The sequence below is a fragment of the Hipposideros armiger genome, unplaced genomic scaffold (assembly GCF_001890085.2).
Source record: "Hipposideros armiger isolate ML-2016 unplaced genomic scaffold, ASM189008v1 scaffold_110, whole genome shotgun sequence".
Lineage (NCBI taxonomy): Eukaryota > Metazoa > Chordata > Mammalia > Chiroptera > Hipposideridae > Hipposideros > Hipposideros armiger.
Window position 1 is genome coordinate 2,955,433 of NW_017731460.1, and position 17,881 is coordinate 2,973,313.

General features: G+C 52.7%; 1 protein-coding gene across 1 annotated transcript in view; it reads left to right on the forward strand.

The window, feature by feature from the left end:
- The first annotated feature begins 272 nt into the window (after window positions 1-272).
- CORO2B (coronin 2B) overlaps window positions 273-17,881 on the forward strand; it is a 139,359-nt gene continuing 121,750 nt past the window's right edge. The window contains exon 1 of the mRNA XM_019647304.1: window positions 273-757. Within this exon, the coding sequence (XP_019502849.1) occupies window positions 743-757 (15 nt within the window). The 5' untranslated portion in view covers window positions 273-742. The remainder of the gene's footprint in view (window positions 758-17,881) is intronic.

Genomic DNA, 17,881 nt, shown 5'->3' on the forward strand with positions numbered 1-17,881 from the left:
TGCAGCGAGGCACTCACGGCCCGCGGGCCGACTTTGCGAACCTCCAGGGGGCGAGCCCCGCGGTCTTCTCGGCCCACGCGGCGCCTCGGCAGTCTAGCGTGTGACTTCACCAGCGTCCCCGAGCCAGCGAGGCATCGAGAGCCCGGGTCGCCGCCCACTCCCCCGGACGGCAGGTGCCAGGATCCTGCTTCGCCTAGCCGCCTGGCGTGCGCGGCCCCGAAGGGGTTAAGGCCGCGCGGGCCTGGGCGCCCGGCCGGAGCCCCGGGAGCGGCAGTGCCCGGCGGCCGGCAATCGGGCCCGGCGGCGCAGGGCAAGGCAGCGGGCGGGAGTGTGCTTCCTCCTCCTCCTCCTCCCTCCGCCTCCTCCTTTGTAGCGAGTTCCTGGCCCCTCTTCCTCCCCCCGCCCCGCAGCCTGGGCCCGCTCCCTCTCTCCCTTTCTTCCTGCCTCGCCTTCCTGCGGCGAAGGAGGCTCATCTATTATAAATGCACATTCGGGGCTGACATCAGCGACGAGCGGCGGGCGAGCGCCGACGAGCGGTCCCTGCGCGCTGCCCGACTGGAGCGCGGCCCCCCGGCTCAGCTGAGCCTCCCGCGGGGCGCGGGAGAGCGCCCAGAGCCTCCCGGGCCGCGAGCGCGCCAAGCCGCGCGGGACTCTTTCCCGCTGCCGCCCAGGCCCCCAGCGGACCCCGGCCACCGCCCCTGCACGCCGCGCCCGCGCGCCCGCAGCGCCCCGGAGTTCCTGCATGACTGTCACAAAGGTAAGCGCCTGCGACCCGCCGGCGCCGGTAGCCCTGTCCTCAGCTGGGGGAGGGGGGAGGGCGGTGGGGTGTGAGAAGGGGCGCTGGTGCTGGGAAGGTGCAGAATGCGCCTCCTTTGCTCCCCCAGTTGCTGGAGTCGCTCCGGCCCCCAAGGACTGCGGAGGGAAGGGGGAGGATGCCGCTTTGGCAGCCGCTGTGGTTTGGACAACATCCCTCTGCACCGGCCCAACCCCAGGACTGCATTTTTAACCCTTGTTTAGGATGCTGCATTTTTAACCCCTGGAGAGCAGTGCTGGGCGGCTCCTTGGTGTCCCCCATTGGAGCGCGCGCGGAGGGAGTCACTGGCAGGGACTGGTGCTGTACCGTGGTGTGGGAATGAGCTTGAGCCCTGAGGAGGCCCGCGGAGGGGAAAGCCCACCACACCTGCCGGCCTCTGCCGCCCGCCCATCTCAGGGACTCTGGCCCCGCGCCAACGCCACTCAGTGGAGAAGGCGCTCCCAGTCCCAGGAGTTGCTACTACGGATAGGAAAGGTTCTGCGGTGACTGGCTTGCAGATATGGGGAGGGAATGTGACAGGGAAGGGTAAAATGGGCATTCTGGAAGCCCTCATATTGGAGGAGGGTTCTTGGACCTTGCCATAGGGGCCCAAGTTTATTGGAGAGAATTTGGGGCTTCCCCGTGTTGTGGGGAGGAAAGAGTTAAGAGGAAAGCAGACAGGGTAGTGGAAGGTGCCCAGAATTAGGAGACCAGGGAGACCTGAGTTCACTCCCCAACTCTACATGGAACCCCTGGATGACCTTGGCTGGGCCCTTCTGCTCTGGGCCTCAGTTTCTTCTTGTGGAAAGTGAGGGTGATGATATGGACGCTGGGGATCATGCTGGGCAGTTGAAGAACCAATAGGATCAAGGGTGTGAATGCACACTTTTGAGAGAGCTCTGTCAGGGTAAGGAGCTCACAGCCTGGCCTCAGCCTTGGGCTTGGCTATGCATGCACCCGAGGCCAGATTCCACTAGCTGCTCAGCTGGCTTTCAGAATTGGAGAGTTGGAGGCTAAAGTGGAAAGGGCAGCTTGGTTGTGGTCAGAGCAGTGGATCAGATGGAGGGTCAGCCGTGGAGGCAACAAGAGGGGTGGTTCTCTCTTTCTGATAAGCCGGGGGCTACCCATGCCTCCATGAGATCTGCCACAAGCAGCATATCTGTTCAGGGTCTTTGGGCTCAATTCCAAAATTGGGACTTGGAAACACTGTGGGAAGATGAACTTGGGAGCTGAGGAGCTGCCTCAGCTCTGGCTACTACTGACTGCTGTGACCCACAAGGGGTAGGATGCTTAGGTTTTGAAATGATACAAATACTGTTCATCTGGGAAGGATTATTATCATTAAGGTTATTAACGTCAAAGACGCAAGCCGGTTGAGGCGGAAGAGTAATGGATGGACCCGTATGAGAGATAAAGGATGTGAGACTTGTAATAATAGCACTGAGCTCAGACTCAGTGCCTCTCCTGTATCTCTTTATGTACAGGGGCTCAGGCTGCCTTCCTTTCCAGGAGGCTTACAAGGAAGGTGTGTTTAGCCCCCTTAACAGAGAAAGATACAGGCTCAGAGACATATAACGATTTGCCTGAGATCACACAGCAAGTAAATAGCAGAGTTGGGGTTTGCCCTCAGGTGTACTGTAACCTATGGCCTGTGATATCTCCATTGCTATGCACTGTTGACCACTCTGGAGATTGGGTTGTTTCCGTGGTAGAGGGTCAGTACTTGGGGGCCTGAGTCCTGGGGTGAGGAGTCCATGAAGGTGGGTACTTGTCTGTGAAACCCACTGGCAGGCCTGGCCTCTTGGTATCCAGTGATTATTCACTAATGTTCCCCCTTCCCCCATCCCTCTGTGTCTCTCTCTTCACAATGTGGCATCAGTTTAAACCAGCTCAGAGGATTAAGTAAAATCCCCGCCTTAACCCTATCTCCTTTCCCCTTGCCAGCCCTTTACAGACTAGCAGTATTCCTGTGGGGAGGGCTGGAGGAGCAGGGGGGGCGTAGGAGAGGCGCCTGGGAGCAGTCCTGCTGCCTGAATGCCTGCTGGAAGAGGCGCCTCCACAAGTTCTAGAAGAAAGCACAGTGCTCTGGGCGTCTGAAGGCCTGGCCTCTAGTCCTAAATCAGCCAACAACAGGCTGTGTGACCTTGGGCCAGTCACTTCCATCTCTAGGCCTCTGTTTTCCTACCTGTGAAGTGCAGGAATTAGTTTTGATGATGTCTAGGACCCTTCTGCTGGGTCTTGGGACATCTTCAGCTTCAGCAAGGAAGTCAGCTCTCATGGAGAAGAGGGGGCTCTTTGTTCTCTGGGAGGTGGTCTGGTTACGAGACAGAGATGAAGACGAACCCTAAAGCGCATCTGGGAGGTGGGATCACTGCTTACAAACTAGGGGTGGTAGGCAGGGAAGGAATGGCTTAGAGGGTGAGACCACAGCCCTCAGCTGCTCCCCCTCTGGACACAGGGTCACCCCGCTCTGGTAAGCCCCAGCTCCCTGCCCCTTAGACCAATGCTCTGAACCTTGGGTCAGCCCTGCTGAGGGCAGAGTCCTCCCGCCAGGGTTAGGTGTGGAAAGTGAAGGAGAGGCAACCAGATGGCAAATTGCTCTATCTTCAGTATCACTTCCTTAGAGGAGGTGGGCCTCTGTTTTCCATTTACCCCCTTCTCTCTCATGCATACCCCTAATCCCCTTCATTGTGGGGTACAGCTGGTGGAACTGCTTATAAAGCATTGGTGGGTGGGCGGGGGTTCCTACAGGGACTGCTACCCTGACTAGCACTACAGAGTCAGAGCCATGCAGATAGATCTCTGGACTGTGGCATTGTTCCTGGTTATGACGTTTTAAACTCTATTGTGTGTGTTTTAATAAGCTAACTTAGTTTCTTTATGTAACGAGGAGGAGAAGAAAGGAAGTAGAAAAAAAAGAAAGAGTAGAGGGAGGGACCAGATGGAGCTTCCCAGGACTCGTCGTCCACGGGAGGTCAAGGCCCCTCCCAGTTTTAGTCCAATAGCTTTCCATGGGCAAGTCAGGTGCGAGGGATTGAAGGCTGCTTTCCCAGTAACAAGACAGTTTTACTCCAGATGATTTTATTCCCCAGTTCTTGTGCCTGCTTTTTATATTTTTCTATCTCTATTCCATTTGAGTCATATGCTAGACTAGCAGTGCTTCTCCAGTTCTAAATATCTGTTTCTAAACTGCCATCAGCTGGAAAAACAGAACAAAATACAGAGTACAAGTCAGTGGGCTATAAGAAAAGCCTGCAAGCTGTAATGTAGGACTTTGCAACCTCCTCTTTGCTGCTCAGAGGTCCTTTGGTGGGATTTCCTGGCTTTTGTCTGTGATGTGACCAGAAGAGGGCTTCTAGGTAAGGAAGGTGGAGGCTTGTAGTGACGGCTTCCTTGTTCCCAGGTTAGGTTAGATGCCAGTGAGCTCAGTGCTTTCCAAGTTTACGGGGCTAGTTTAGCGGATCTACTGTCCAGGAACCAAGTACCCTGAGCAGTAGGAATGCCTACTGCACCTCCAAAGGACTTAGGAGAAGGAATGTGGGCAAAGAGGAGACCCTGGATGCCAGCTCCCCTCCAAGCAGTTGATTCCGTGGCCCCTCTTTCTGCAGGCCAGCCTTCTCTCTCCTGCCTCTGTCCTGGCAGAGCTCAGCTCACTGCTGGGAGCCCCTGGCCCCTGCTGAATGTGATAGGATGGAGGACAGTGTTGCTTTCCCAGGTAACTAATAACAGTTAATTGTCTGACAAAGATCACGTGCCTCTAGGTCCCTTATAGAGTGGTTCATAGGAGAATAGAATGTTTGAGCCATCAAATCATCTAACCTTCTCCCTTCACAGATGAGGGAAGTGAGGCCCAGGGAGCAGAATCGTGACCTGCCTAAAGTCGGTTTGAGGCTGACAGGGCTGGAACCTGGGTCCTCCCAACTGCTGCTCTGCGCTCTTTCTACCTAGTTGCCTTGTGCGGGGGACTTCAGGCAGCCCAACCAGGGACAGGTATTTTGGCCCCACTCCAGTTACTCCACTATACCGGCTCAGCCTGGACTGCTGGTGTCTGGCTTCCTCAGAGACAAGGCATTTTGAGGTTTAAGGGGTATGGGAGGGCCTTGCTATACCCATGGTCGGGATGGGGAGGAGGGGATTGCAAGGCCCCCCTGCCTTCAACTCCCTGACCCAGTATCTAGCCTACGCAGAAAATGCCTGGACTCCATCGTCCCCAGACATCCCACTTCCCAGCACCCCTTTTCTGTCTGGCTCTTACTGGGAGAGTCTGTGAGAGCCAGCATGTCACAGAGCCTCAGTTAAAAGGAACACACTCAGCTCCCCAGCACGTGGGGCTTCTGCCTTCTCTGCTCCACACACTCATTATACCTCCTCCTTCCTCTCAGTTCTTCCAGAGATCTAGCATTCTCACGCAGAAGGAATGATACTAACATTCCCTCATTCGTTCAGCCAGCACCCTCAGAGCTCCACCTCTGGGCCAGGCCTTATGTCAGGCCCCAGCGTGACAGAATGCCTAAGCCACCACCCCTGCTGCCCAGGGCCTTTGAGAAGATGGATGTGGAAGGAGAAGCGCCAAAGTCCTGAGTCCAGAGCCTCTTGGTCCAGGGGACACAAGCCAGGAGAGGCCTGTCTTGCCCGCATACTATAAGTGCTCAATAAATGGGGGTTCTTTCCTCCCTTGCTGTCTCTCTCTCTAGGCAAAGAAATTCACTCTCCAGAAGAGCTCTGGTAAGTTACTTGAGGAGCCCAGAGGCCCTGTGTTCTCTTGTCCTGGGGTTTTGCCACATTGGCACCTATGGCAGCACTTAGAGGCATCTGGAAAGGAGTGTGAGGCTCCCCAGGGCCCCGGAATCACCCCACAGTTGGCTGGCCCTGTGGAATCAGTGTAGACTTGAGCTCGGCCAGTTTGAGAGTGTTGGACACTGGCTGGACCAACGGCCTGGCAGCATCAGGCCCTGGCAGCTCAGTGATGAAGTGAGTTTTTCCACTTCTCTCCCGGGTTGGCTAGCCTGGAGCAGACATGGCCTCAGCCGTCGCCGGCTCCTGGCACCGGGGCAGCCCAGATTCTGATTTGGATATGCTGGCCACAGAATTTGTCTGGTGTCTTGGAGATGAGAGAATGTGCAGATTTCCCCCGTGCCCAGCCCCCTCGCCTTCCCTCTTCTCTTGATCAGCTTGTTCTGTTCCCCTTCCTTTCCCTGTATGTGGACCCCGAAGGCTCTGGCCCAGCTTAGAGAAGCCTGCAGCCTGGGGCGCTTGGAGCAGCTGGCATGGAGCAAGCCCTGCCAGGGAAAGACAGATGCAAATCCAGTGGCTTCCACATGAAAAGAAGCTGCTTAGAATGAGCCTCTCCTTTGTGGGCCTGGAGTGTGGGACCAGCTGTGCAGGAGGCACAAGTGTGTGGGGGAGGTGGGAAGTAGGGGAGGAGCTGCCATCAGCCATTCCTCCACCCCTCCCCCTGGTCCCCATAGAGGCCCTTGGAGGGACTTCATGATTGGTTTCTGGCTGGCACCCTCCTTTCGATTAATTAACACAGCTATGGGAGGTGCCCAGGTTTGCTCAGGACTGTCCTGTTTATAGACTACAAACATGGGTTACTGTACTGAATTCCTTCAATGATCCCTGCGGGGGTGGGATGGGGGGAGGATGTACCCCTTATTTACAAATGAATAAACAGACTCTCTGAGTGGAGAGATGGCCACACCCTGGTCACAGAGCTAGTGTGGGTCTGATCCGGGATGCACACCGAGATCTTCTGACTTTCAGCCAGAACCTTCTCAATCCGATCACATAATGATCCACATCCTGTGAAGATTAATCACCATCATCAGAAAATAATAGTTATTAGGCATTCAGCATGCATGATCACACTTAACTCTGTACGACCATGAGGTCGAGTCTGTCATCCGATGATCCCATTTGCCAGAGGAGGAAATTGAGGCTCAGCGAGGGTAGGTGAGTGAATTGCCCAAGGTGGCAGGTGTAGTGGATGGAGGAGCGGGGATCTGTGCCTGGGCTGCCTGACGAGCACACGTGCCTCCAACTTCCAGGCCCCTTGTGCTGGTGTTCCACTCTACTCTGCTTCTCCACCCTGCCAAGGTAGAGGCCTTCTGTCTGTGTGTCTGTGGTCCTGGCACCAAGGCATGCCTGACAAATGCTGCTTGCCTTGAAGGTGACACCTGTGGATGTGTCCTCTTAGATGTCCCTGTGGCCTTGGTTGGAGCTGGGAACCATGTAAATAATTTGGGGAAGGGTGCTGGGTGAGGAGAGAATCCTACACATGGTGGCTGACATCAGGTAGGGCTGCTTAGGCAGGGCAGCCAGCCCAGGGGCAGAACAGGTGTGACTGAGACAGAGCCACCGTCCCCATTTCCTTGAAGCTAGCTTTGTGTAGGGAACGCAGGTCCGTGGTCCAGGCCTGCAGCCCTTACGAGAAATGGCCTTCTCTCGAGGTGGCCCTTGAGTCCCAGGGGGAGCCGACTCTAAAGAATGCCAGCTTTAGAGTCAGACAGGTGGCCCTGGGTCATTTACTTGCTGTCTGTCCTTGGGCAAGTTGCCTAACCTCTCTGAACATCTGTTTCCCCATCCATTAATTGGGATTATTAATAGTAGTACTTAAAAGGATTATTATAGATTAAATGAGCTGATTCTCGTGAAGCACATACCACGTGCCTGGCAGTGAGTGTTAGCTATTAGCATCAGGAAGACAGAAACTTAAAGAAATGCTGACAATAAGGGTCCTGGGGTTATGAAATGAGAAATACAGGGAATAATAGCCGCCGGCCTGACCTAGCCAGAGGGTTCAGGAAGTGACTTCTAAGTTGAATCATGAAGGGGAGTAGGAGATAGTAGGTGAAAGGAGGGAGCTGAGTAGAGAATAGGCAGAGGGAACAGCATGGGCAAAGGTCCGGAGTTGAAAATAACACACCGGGCTTGCTTCCTGCATGCCAGCATTGGTGATGGCTCTGTACGTGTTGGAGCTCATTTAATCCTCAGAATGACTTCATGGTGTAGGTTACTGTTGCTGCTCCACTTTATGTAGCAGGAAACAGGCATGGAGAAGCCACGTAAGCTGCAAAAGGTCACCCAGCAAGGCAGAATAGAGGCTGGTCCAGACCCCAGCCTCCTGACTCTGGCATGCTTTCCTCCCTCCTTGCTGTGGTTTGATGATTACAGGGAGGAGGACTTGTCTGGGCCACTTAAACTGACCTGGGCAAAAGGGCTGTGGAAGTGCCACGTTCGGTTGTCCGGCTCATGGCCACCCCTCACAGAGCCTCCCTGGGCTGTGGAAGGGAGGGCAGGGGCCCTCCTGGCTCAAAAGCAGCTCCGGGGAGGGGTCATTTATTTTTCCGAAAGGAAACTTTGTTCTGGTAGGAAAATTTCCACATTATATTTTTATTGGGCCCAATTATGACCATTTTTATTCTTTATATCTTTCCGATGATCTGGATTGGGACTTGGTCTTTAAAGTAAAACTATATATATATATATATATATATATATATATATATATATATATAATAAAACTTTTAATGTTAAAAGTCCATTGAGTGTCTGCATTTTGGTTTCTGCCCTGCCTGAGCTCAGGGAAGGCAGACATTTTACATGGAGTTCGTGCCACAGGCTTAAACTTACTGGCCTCTTGTGATACAGGTGGTAACACCCTTGAAGGCTCTGGCTGCCCAGAGAGGGGTGTGTGGGGAGACTCACACTGCGGGGGGGGGGTGCTTATATTAATCCCTGGGAAGAAGCCCACATGCTCAGGGTTTAACTCCAGAGCCAGCTGAGGTCATCAGGTCCAGCCCTCTGCCTCCATTGCATTCCACACTTTCTAGGAACATGAGAATCACTCCTAATCTTAATTTGGATTCATCTACTAAGTATTCATTTATAAGAAGGCAGTTTCCAGACTTTCACCAGGTGTTAGATCCCTGCTTTTAAGGAACTGACAGTGAAATAAACAATAACAACAATAACAACAGAAGTAGCTAACCTTTCTAGAGTGCTTGGTTTATGGCAGGCACATAAAAAGTGTTTCATACGTTATTTACTCATTTCATCTTCCTGACAACCTATGAGGTCTGTGCTATTATCTCTAGCTGCACAGAGGCCTAGAGAGGGAAGGGAGGTAACAGTTACCAAGGTTCACGCTGGTGAGGGGCTGAGCCTGCCTCCTAGGCCTTCTGTCTTGCACTCTGTCAGGGTGGAATGACCTTGAAACAGGTGGCCAGGGCTGGGGATGTGGAGGCTCTTGCCTCTGCTCCTTACTGCGTGACCTTGGGCTGTCTCTTGGCATCTCTGAGCCTCTGTTTTCTCATTTGTGGAAATGGAGTTAGTCCTCAACCTCACTAGGGTGCTGTAATATGTAAGTAATATGGAAATATGTTTGCAGATGTCATGGAAGGGGGTGGTTTATTGTAACGGCACATTCAAGGACCCTCCTTCGCCCCTGCCACCAGCAGTATCCCACAACCTTCAATGTCAGGCAGTTTCATCCAACAGCTAACCCACTTCTCTGCTGCTATAGTCCTGCCTACAGAATTGATCCGTACTCTGTTGGAAGAGACCAGTTCATCTCTTCTAAAGAGCCTCTGTGTGTTTTTGCTGTCAGGCTAGTTTGATGTAGATGAAAAGTTGCTTTTCTCCCTTCCTGTTCTATTTTGGGTGTCTTAATATGCTTGGGACAAATAATCTAGCTATAAAAATTGGGTGTCCTGCTTTAATTTGAAAAGTGAGCCGAACGAAGCTTTGAGACCTTGATCTGTATTACTGGCTCCCTATGGAAGGTGAGGAAAGATGGGGTGTCAGGGCACAGTCTTGCCCAGGTCCCTGGGCGAAGAAATCCAGTCCCCATTGGCAAACGACCTTGACCTTTGCTTCAGACACACCCTGGGGGCTCTGATCTGTTTTTCCTTTGAGGTTATGGAAAGGAATATCCTCTACTAGCTTGAGGCATTTGCAGCAAACCATTTAAACACCTCCGAGTGTGATTTCAAAACTAATAGCTTTATAATCTGGGATGGGGGGAATTTCCAGGACATTCAAACAGTTGATAGAAAGGAAAGCGTTGGTGGAAGGGGACAAAAAGATTTAGTTTGTGAGTTTTTTGTTCAACTTCAGGAAGAAAATGCTGTTATTCCTTCCCTGCTGACTTCCATGTGAAAGGTCAGGTTGCAGGAATGTAGGGGAAATTTGGGATTCTGAGAATTTTCGAATTCTGGGAAAGGGGATTTCTATGTACCTGAGGGTCCCTCTGATAACTTTTTGTTATCACAAATCTGTCCTCTAAAGGCCCTGGATCTGCCTTCCTGCCAAAGTCATTAAAATATCTGAGAGTGAATTTAAGTTCCTGTGGATTGAGGCTATTTCAGGACACAAATTGTCCTGTTAAACTGGCCGTTTCAGGGTCTGGAAATTTCTCTGCCTTGGAGCTCCTGTAGCACCCAGTCTCCACTATACCCATCGCAGGCAAAGGCCTAATGTCTTATGTTGTATGCTGAGTTTTTCTTTTTTAAGATTTTATTGGGGAATTGGGAAAGGGAACAGTATTGGGGAATTGGGGAAGGGGAACATTGTTTTTCCAGGACCCATCAGGTCCAAGTCAAGTTGTCCTTCAATCTTAGTTGCGGAGGGCGTAAGCTCAGCTCCAAGTCCAGTCGCCACCCTCAATCTAGTTGCGGGGGGCATGGCACAGCCCACCATCCCATGCGGAAGTCGAACCAGCAGCCTTGTTGTTAAGAGCACACGCTCTCACCACCTGAGCCATCTGGCTGCCTGTTGGCAGCTCAGCTCGGGCGCAGCTCATTGGCCCATGTGGGAATCGAACCAGCGACCCTGTTGCTCAGAGCTCACGCTCTAACCAGCTGCGCCACCCGGCCAGCCCCAATGTTGTTTGCTGATTTTATGAGCACGGACCTTGACTCCTTAACTTCATGTGAGCTTGCTGAGGCCAGGGATTATGTCTGATCCTATTGGTGCCTTTCACAGCATTCATCAAGGGTGTGGTCCAGACTTTGAGGTACCAGGTGTAAAGATATAAGACTGGGCAGGATTTGCATCATCCCCTGGGGTTGCTGCTTGGGCTAAATCCTTCCTCTTATAGATCGGGACTGCTAGAGCCGGAAAGGACTCTAAAGAGATATAATAGGATTCCCAGTTTTGCAGGGGAGAAAACTGAGGCCCCAAAATGTCTACCTAAGGGAACAAAGTGACCGAGCAGGACCTGGGGCTCCCTCAGGTTAATGGCTGGCTCAGGTCGGGTGAGTTTCAGTTCATTGGGTTTTTCTAGACTTCTAATAGAAATCAGGCCAAGGACTGATTCAAAAGTGGGTGATTGGGGAAAGTTCCAGAAAGGAGACTTTGAGAACTTAGCCTAGATGGCAAGGAGCATCTGAAATGAGAGGGCTGGCCCCCCAAGTGACCAGCCAGGAGTGCCCAGCCCTGGGGCCTGGACACAGCTGTGTCAGAGGAAAGAGGAGGACTTCTGAGGTTCCTTCTGTTCATCCTGGGGGCGGGGGGTGGGGGTGGGGGGAGCTGTGATTCCTGCGATCTGGCAGCCACATGTCCTGTGTGCCAGGCCACCACCCTGGCCTCCAAGGCAACCTGTGATCCCTGCTCTCCCTCCTGGAAGTGGGCTCTCCTGGCACCCTGGATGGTAGGCAATCTTGCCTTCCTTTGTTTCTCTGAAACCATTAGAGGGGCCTCTGGGTTGGGAGCCTGGGTTGCTAAGAGCTTTCTGCTGGCCAGACCTTATCATTGGCTTGAGAAGCCTCCAGGCAAAGTTTTCCCTGGAACTCTGGCTTGGAGGGAAGGATGGAGGAAGGGAGTGTGGGCGGAGAGAAGGAGAGGGAGGCTCAGGCGTCACAAACAAAGCCGCCCTCCCCTGTCCCCTAGAGAACTGGTGCTGGAGCTGGCCGTGGGAGCCGCGGCTCTGTGGCCTTTATTTTGTATATGTGCTGCCGAAGCGAGCACTCTGTGGCCTTTATTTTGGAAAAGCAGTAGGAATGATGCAGCTAGCTCTCCTGAATTACACAAGCACGGCCATCTGTTATTTCATGGAGCCCCACAACTCTGCTGGTATCCCCACTTTACAGAAGGTGAAACTGAACCTCAGAGAGGGTGGCGCTCTCTGCTTCACACAGTGGGGGAGGGTGACCGTGGACCTGACCCTGGTATGTCTGATTGCACCGCCTGTGGACACTTAAGGCCGGCTGGCCTGGCAGTGGATGATGGATCGTGCTATGTGCTTGCTTTTCCAAGAATGCCCTCCCCGTCACCTTGCCCAGAGCCTACTACTATAAAATTCAGTTCCGTTGGGCCTTCTAGATGTTATTAACATGTAAATTCCCATGGGAGACAGAATGCCTTAAATGATTGCCATTGACTGGGCCCAGCCCATTGGCAGCAGGACCCTAAGTAATGAGAGTCAGGAGAGGTTTCTGAGGGGAAAGTGAGGTAAGAGGAGACAGCGGGTGACCATGAGCCAGTTCTGTCAGATAAATGGGAGTGGAGAAGATGACCATTATTTTGTGTCCTCTCCACCCTTGCTGCTCTGCTCGCCTGACCACCCTCCCCACTCCTCACCCCTAGTCAAATGAAATGAGTCCCCCAGATTCATTTTAAAAATCACTTGCTGAGCACTTGTGTGTCAGGCCCAAAGCATGTGGCATGGAGCACACAGGGATCCTCAGGGGGATCCCAGTCTAGTGGGGGAGACAGGTCACTTGGAAGGACAGACGGCTGCTGCAGGGATGTGGGAGAAAGGAACAGGGGTGTAGAGGGCGGTGACAGAGCTGTATGTATAAAACCCTGACGCCTGGGCACCAGATGGGGAAGCCAGGGAAGGTTTCTGGAAGCAGAGATCTTAGCCCTGTCTTCAAGGATTAGTAGGCAGAGGCAGAGGCAGAGGCAGAGGCAGAGGCAGAGGCAGAGCAGGAAAAGGCATTCCAGGTGGAGGGGGTGGTGTGAGCAAAGGCATGGAAGGTGTCAAGGGTGTGGCTTATTCCTGGAGAGACAAGAGTTGGTTGCTGCTGGGTGGGAAGAGATGGATAGCGCATGTGGTAAAGAAGACTGGAGAGGCAGGTAGGAACCAGGGGGCTGGAACGTCACCCTGTGGTGCCCTGGGAGCCCTAGAGGGGTTTTAAGCAGAGGAGTGACATGACCCTACTTGCAATTTCGGTGGCCCACCCCAGCCCATGTTGCCCTAGAAGCAGAGAGGTGACTCGTCATTCACAAAGCCTGTGTACAATGAGATGGGGGTTTGGGTGCCAGCCCCCAGCCCAGACTTCCTGAGGGCATCTCCCTGGGCCTGGGAGTGGGGGCTGCACGTGCCCCTCTCCATCAAGATGGCCCCAGGACCACTCCATGGTATTGGCTTTTTCCACCTACCTGGGGCTGCCAGAGAGGTTGGGTCTGGGGGTTGAGAAGACAGAAGAAGGGGGCAGAGGGCCATCAGTCTCCTGCTAAGAAGGGTTGGTTATGGCATGGGGAGAGACCACTGAGATAGGGGTTTGGAGGTCCCTGCCTACACCAGCTCTGACACTGTGGCTGTGTGATCTTGGGTCAGATACTTCCCCCTCTGGTTGGGACTCAGTTTCCCTATCTTAGGATAGTATCACCTAGTTGGAGGCTGGGTGCAGGAGTGAGCTTATGGATGTGCTTACGCTCGGAGCTTCTGCCCTGTGGCTGCTGCCCAGCCTTGGGCCCGGCCCCTTTCTCCTCCCTCCTCCAGCTTCTCCAGACCCTGCAGCCAGATTCTCCTCCCAAGTTTCCTCTGGTGCAGCACACGCACGTGTACTCACCCAGATTGCCAAAGGTTGTGAAAAGTTCACGAAACTTGGAAGTCAAGGGCCAGAGTTGAGTCCCGACTCTGCCACCAGCTTGCCCTGTGACTTTGAGCAAGTCATTCAGCCTGTCTGAACCTCCCATTTGGTGTAAACATCAGCCCTTTGCACACAGAAGGAATTTTATGAGTCAGCCTATTCCACGTCTCTTTACTACACCCCTTGTGCTGACTCTGCCTCCTTCAGCCAGAGAGCCTTTGATGAAAATTCTATCCTGGTTTCAGTGGTGACCTGGGTTGGGGGTGGGGTGTAGTATTAGCTAGGCTAGAGCATGAGAGAACCTTCTGGAATGGCAGTGGTTAGGTGAATAGATGCATGTGTAAAAATTTTTCAAGCTGAACACATAAGATTTGTGCACCTATGGGCATATCGGATATATTTTAATAACTGAATGTTAATAGTTTATCTTATTAAATAAAATAGTTATTATTATATTTATTTATAATAAAATGTTAATATTTACTATGTTTATATTTGATTTTTTTTAAAATTGGACCCAGGGTTCTTCCCAGCTTTCTGGCTCAAGCTCCATCGCTCTCCATCAATTCGTATATTCATTCACTCTGCAGATATTAGTCTGTGCCCCAGGCAGCCCGGGCTCGCAGAGGTAAAGGAGATGCAGATGAGAGCACCGTCATGGGGACTCAGAGGTGCAGAGCCCTCAGTGGCTCCCCATCGCCATTAGTGGCCCTCAATGCTGGCTGCAAATCAGTTGGGGACCTTTAAGCCCATGTCCCTGGGGCCAGCTTCATGGGTGTGCGACCTGCCTGACACCTGGTTTAGTATTCTGACACTGACTTGAAATTCTTTATAACTGTTGATCAAGGGGTCCTACAAATTATGTAGTTGATCCTCCCTGCCCCCATTCCCCCAGAACAATAGAATCAGAATCTCTGGGAGGTGAGGCTTGGGCATCAGGATTTCTTCAAAGCTGCGTTTTCTTCCAGGTACAGCCCTCATTCTCACACACTTGGCTGAAATAGAAGCTGGAACCTGGCTCTCTAGACGCTTGTAACTGAGTTGGAACGATAAGACCTCACATGTGAGAATGTCACAGGAGCAGTTCCCGGTGGCAGCCGTGGCAGCGATCTATAAGGGAGCTCAGGGAGGACAGGGGATCATTGCGGGGTGGGATGATCAAGGAAGGCTTCTTGGAGGAGGTGGCACATGCAACCATCCTGAGAAGGGTGAGAGAAAAGAACAGGAGAGAAGAAAAGGCAAAGGCAGGACAGCATTTAAAAAAGGGAGGGGCTCTTTTGGGGGCGAAAGGGAGGAACTGTGCTAACTGGAGTGTGAGTGTGGCTTGAGCAGAGAGATGTGGTTGGGAAGCTGGGGTGGGGCAAGATGGAAAAGCATAGGAAATGATAGCCTAGAAGTCAGAATCCTGTTGGCAGTGGGGAGCCGCTGAATGTTCTGGGTCCAAGAATAATGTGCTCCATGAATGAACATTTGAATGAATAAACAAAAGGAGAGTTTGGGGGAGACGTAGCGGGGACCAGCCTGCTAGGTCGCCAAGGCTTCCAGCCAGAACTGTGGCCCACCTGTTCTTGGAGGCTCTGCACCCTGTTCCCCATAGGCAGTGCCCATCTGCACAGGAACCCCACGTCCCTTGTGGTCTCGGGCAGCAGTGACTGAAGCGTTCCCAAGAACAATAGACACTAAACAGACCATGTCCTCCCATTTCTAGGAATGGCAAGTAATGGGGCAGGGCGCTTCCGGTACAAACTGGGCTCTGCTCTCCAGCCTCAGCCAGGTTCCCCAACCCAGGTGAGCAGCCCCTGCAGGGAGGTGGCTCTCCTTGCTGTCTTGTATTTCTCATGGCTGGGTGGACACTTCATTGCCTGGGGAGGGCGTGAGGGCCCTGCCTAGAATAAAGCGGCCCCCATTTCTGAGTAGCCAGCAGCAGATCAAACGCAGATCTGTTTGTTTCTTAGTCTCCTGAAATATTTATGCAGGAAGATGAGAAAGGAGCTCTGTTTATTGAACGCATCCTCCAGGGAAGAAGCCACAGGGTACGGGGCTGCTTCCCGTGTCTGAGAGCCAGTGAGCAGAGATGGAATTTCTTTGAATTTAAAGCCAGACAGTGCCTGTGTACTTGCAGAAGGAAGGAGGGTGGGTTTTCTGGAGAGGACAGAAAGCCCTCTCAACCTTCTGCCTCCAGTCTCAGAAAGGGCGTTGAGCACATGCTTTCCTGGTGACTCCAAATAATAACAACTGAAATCTCAGCTGAGTTTCTATTCTGGGATCTGCCTCTAACATGCTGTGTGACCTTGGACACGTTGCTTAACCTCTCTGGTCTTTGTTTCCAACTCTGAAAAGAAGGAGGTATAAATCCAGTTCTGTGTACCCTTTGATACTTTTTAGAGAGTCAGATGGGCTGCGAAGCGGCTTTGCTCTGAGGTAGTGAAGGGGTAGGGAAGGGGGTGAGGGTGTAGGGAACAGTGTTCCATGCAGAAGTCCCAGCTATGCAGTGTTCAGGGCCGTAGAACTGACTGGGAGCAGGACTGGTGGCCAGCCCAGGTGGCAGTCTCAGCTGTGGCCAGTGGGGTCAAGCCAGAGAGAGTTCTCCCTGGACCCAGGCCCACCCTGGGGCCCCTTTCCTCCTTCCTCCTCCAGCTGAGGCCCGCTGTCCCATGTCCCTGAGAACGCTGGCAGGATTTCCTCCCAGGAAGGGGATGCAGGTATCCGGTTTACATCACCCGGGAATTGCAGGCACCAAGGAGCAAGGGAGCGCTTCCCCCTGACAATGGGACTGGCCTTGTCATCAGATGTGAAAGCCTGTGGCTCTGCCCCGAGCCTCGTGACCAGTCTCAGATCATCAGCTGTCCACACTCAAGAGACAGGACCCCTGCCCTCAGTTTGGCCCCTGGTGCAAAGCTTCAGGGCCTTCTCCAAGGGCGGGGGTTCTGCTCCCAGCTCTATGGCTGGCTTGCTGCTCCTGTCTCCCATGGTGGGACTTGTTAGAGATAATAGTTCATAACAACTATTAGCATTAGAACAATCTGAATCTTAATATAACCTACCATCCACTAAGCATCTGCTCCCTGCCAGGCACCGCGCTGCCTCAGAGAACACAGAGGGGACCGATTTCCCCGACCTTTAAGGAACTTGAGTTCCACCTGGGAGGCAGACAGATATGGCGGCAGTGATTAGAGCAGTACTGGGTGCAGGTCCTAAAGGCCGTGGAGCACGGGGAGAAGACCTCGAGAGGAGTGGGGTTCCAGTCTGACTATGAAGGGTTAATAGGATTTGGGAGAGGGTGGAGCAGGGGGGGGTGCATGCAGCATGAGTAAAAGCAAGGGCAGTAGTGATCCTGGGGGTGCTCCTGGGGTGTTCCGGGGCTTCCAGGTTGTCCAGGCAGTTTTGAATGTGAAGGGTCAGAGGTTGGGAGGGTGGGAGGGGGCTTGGGGAGTGGCCAGAGCAGAGGTGAAGATGAAGGCTGAGGCTAGTAGCACATAAGTCAGTAAAGGGCTTTTCATGGGAAAGAGACATGATTGAGTCATTAGATTCCATGACAATAAATACTCATTAAGCATGTTCTCTGCTAGCCGCTATTCTAGGTGATAGGACACATCAACTTCAGTAAACAAAGCAGCAAAAGTCCCTGCCCTCAGAGGACTGGCCCCGGAGGGTGGAGAGACAGGACAGAACACAAATACATAAATATCAGGATGTCAGGTGGTGGTAAGAGCTATTACGTCAACTATAATTACATATATATATATATATATATGTGTGTGTGTGTGTGTGTGTGTGTGTGTATATCTGTATATATTGTCACAAGATGTAAAGTACAGCATAAGGAGTATAGTCAATGGTATTAGAATAGCTATGTACCTTGTCAGAGGGGTAGTACACTTGTTGGGGTTGTCACTTTGTGAGGGGTGTAAATGTCTAATCAGTAGGTTGTTTTGTACACCTGAAACTAATAAGAGAAAATTTTTAAAGCGCTATTAAGAAAAATGCAGCAGGGTCAGGGGGCAGAGCGATGGGACAGTTAGATAGGGTGGCTATGAAAAGGGGACATTGAGGCCCAGAGTGGAATGAGGACGGCGTGGAGCCGTGTGGAATCTGGGAAGATCTTTCTGGCTGAGAGCACAGCGCGCTCAGAGGCTCCGAGGAGGAGGCTGCCTGCCATTGAAAGCGCCGCCGTGAGGCCCTTGTCTGGGGACTGTGAGGGGAGAGGGTCAGGAAGGAGGGTAAAGCTGGACTGGGTCACACCGAGTCCTCCTGCCTCCCCCTTCCGTCC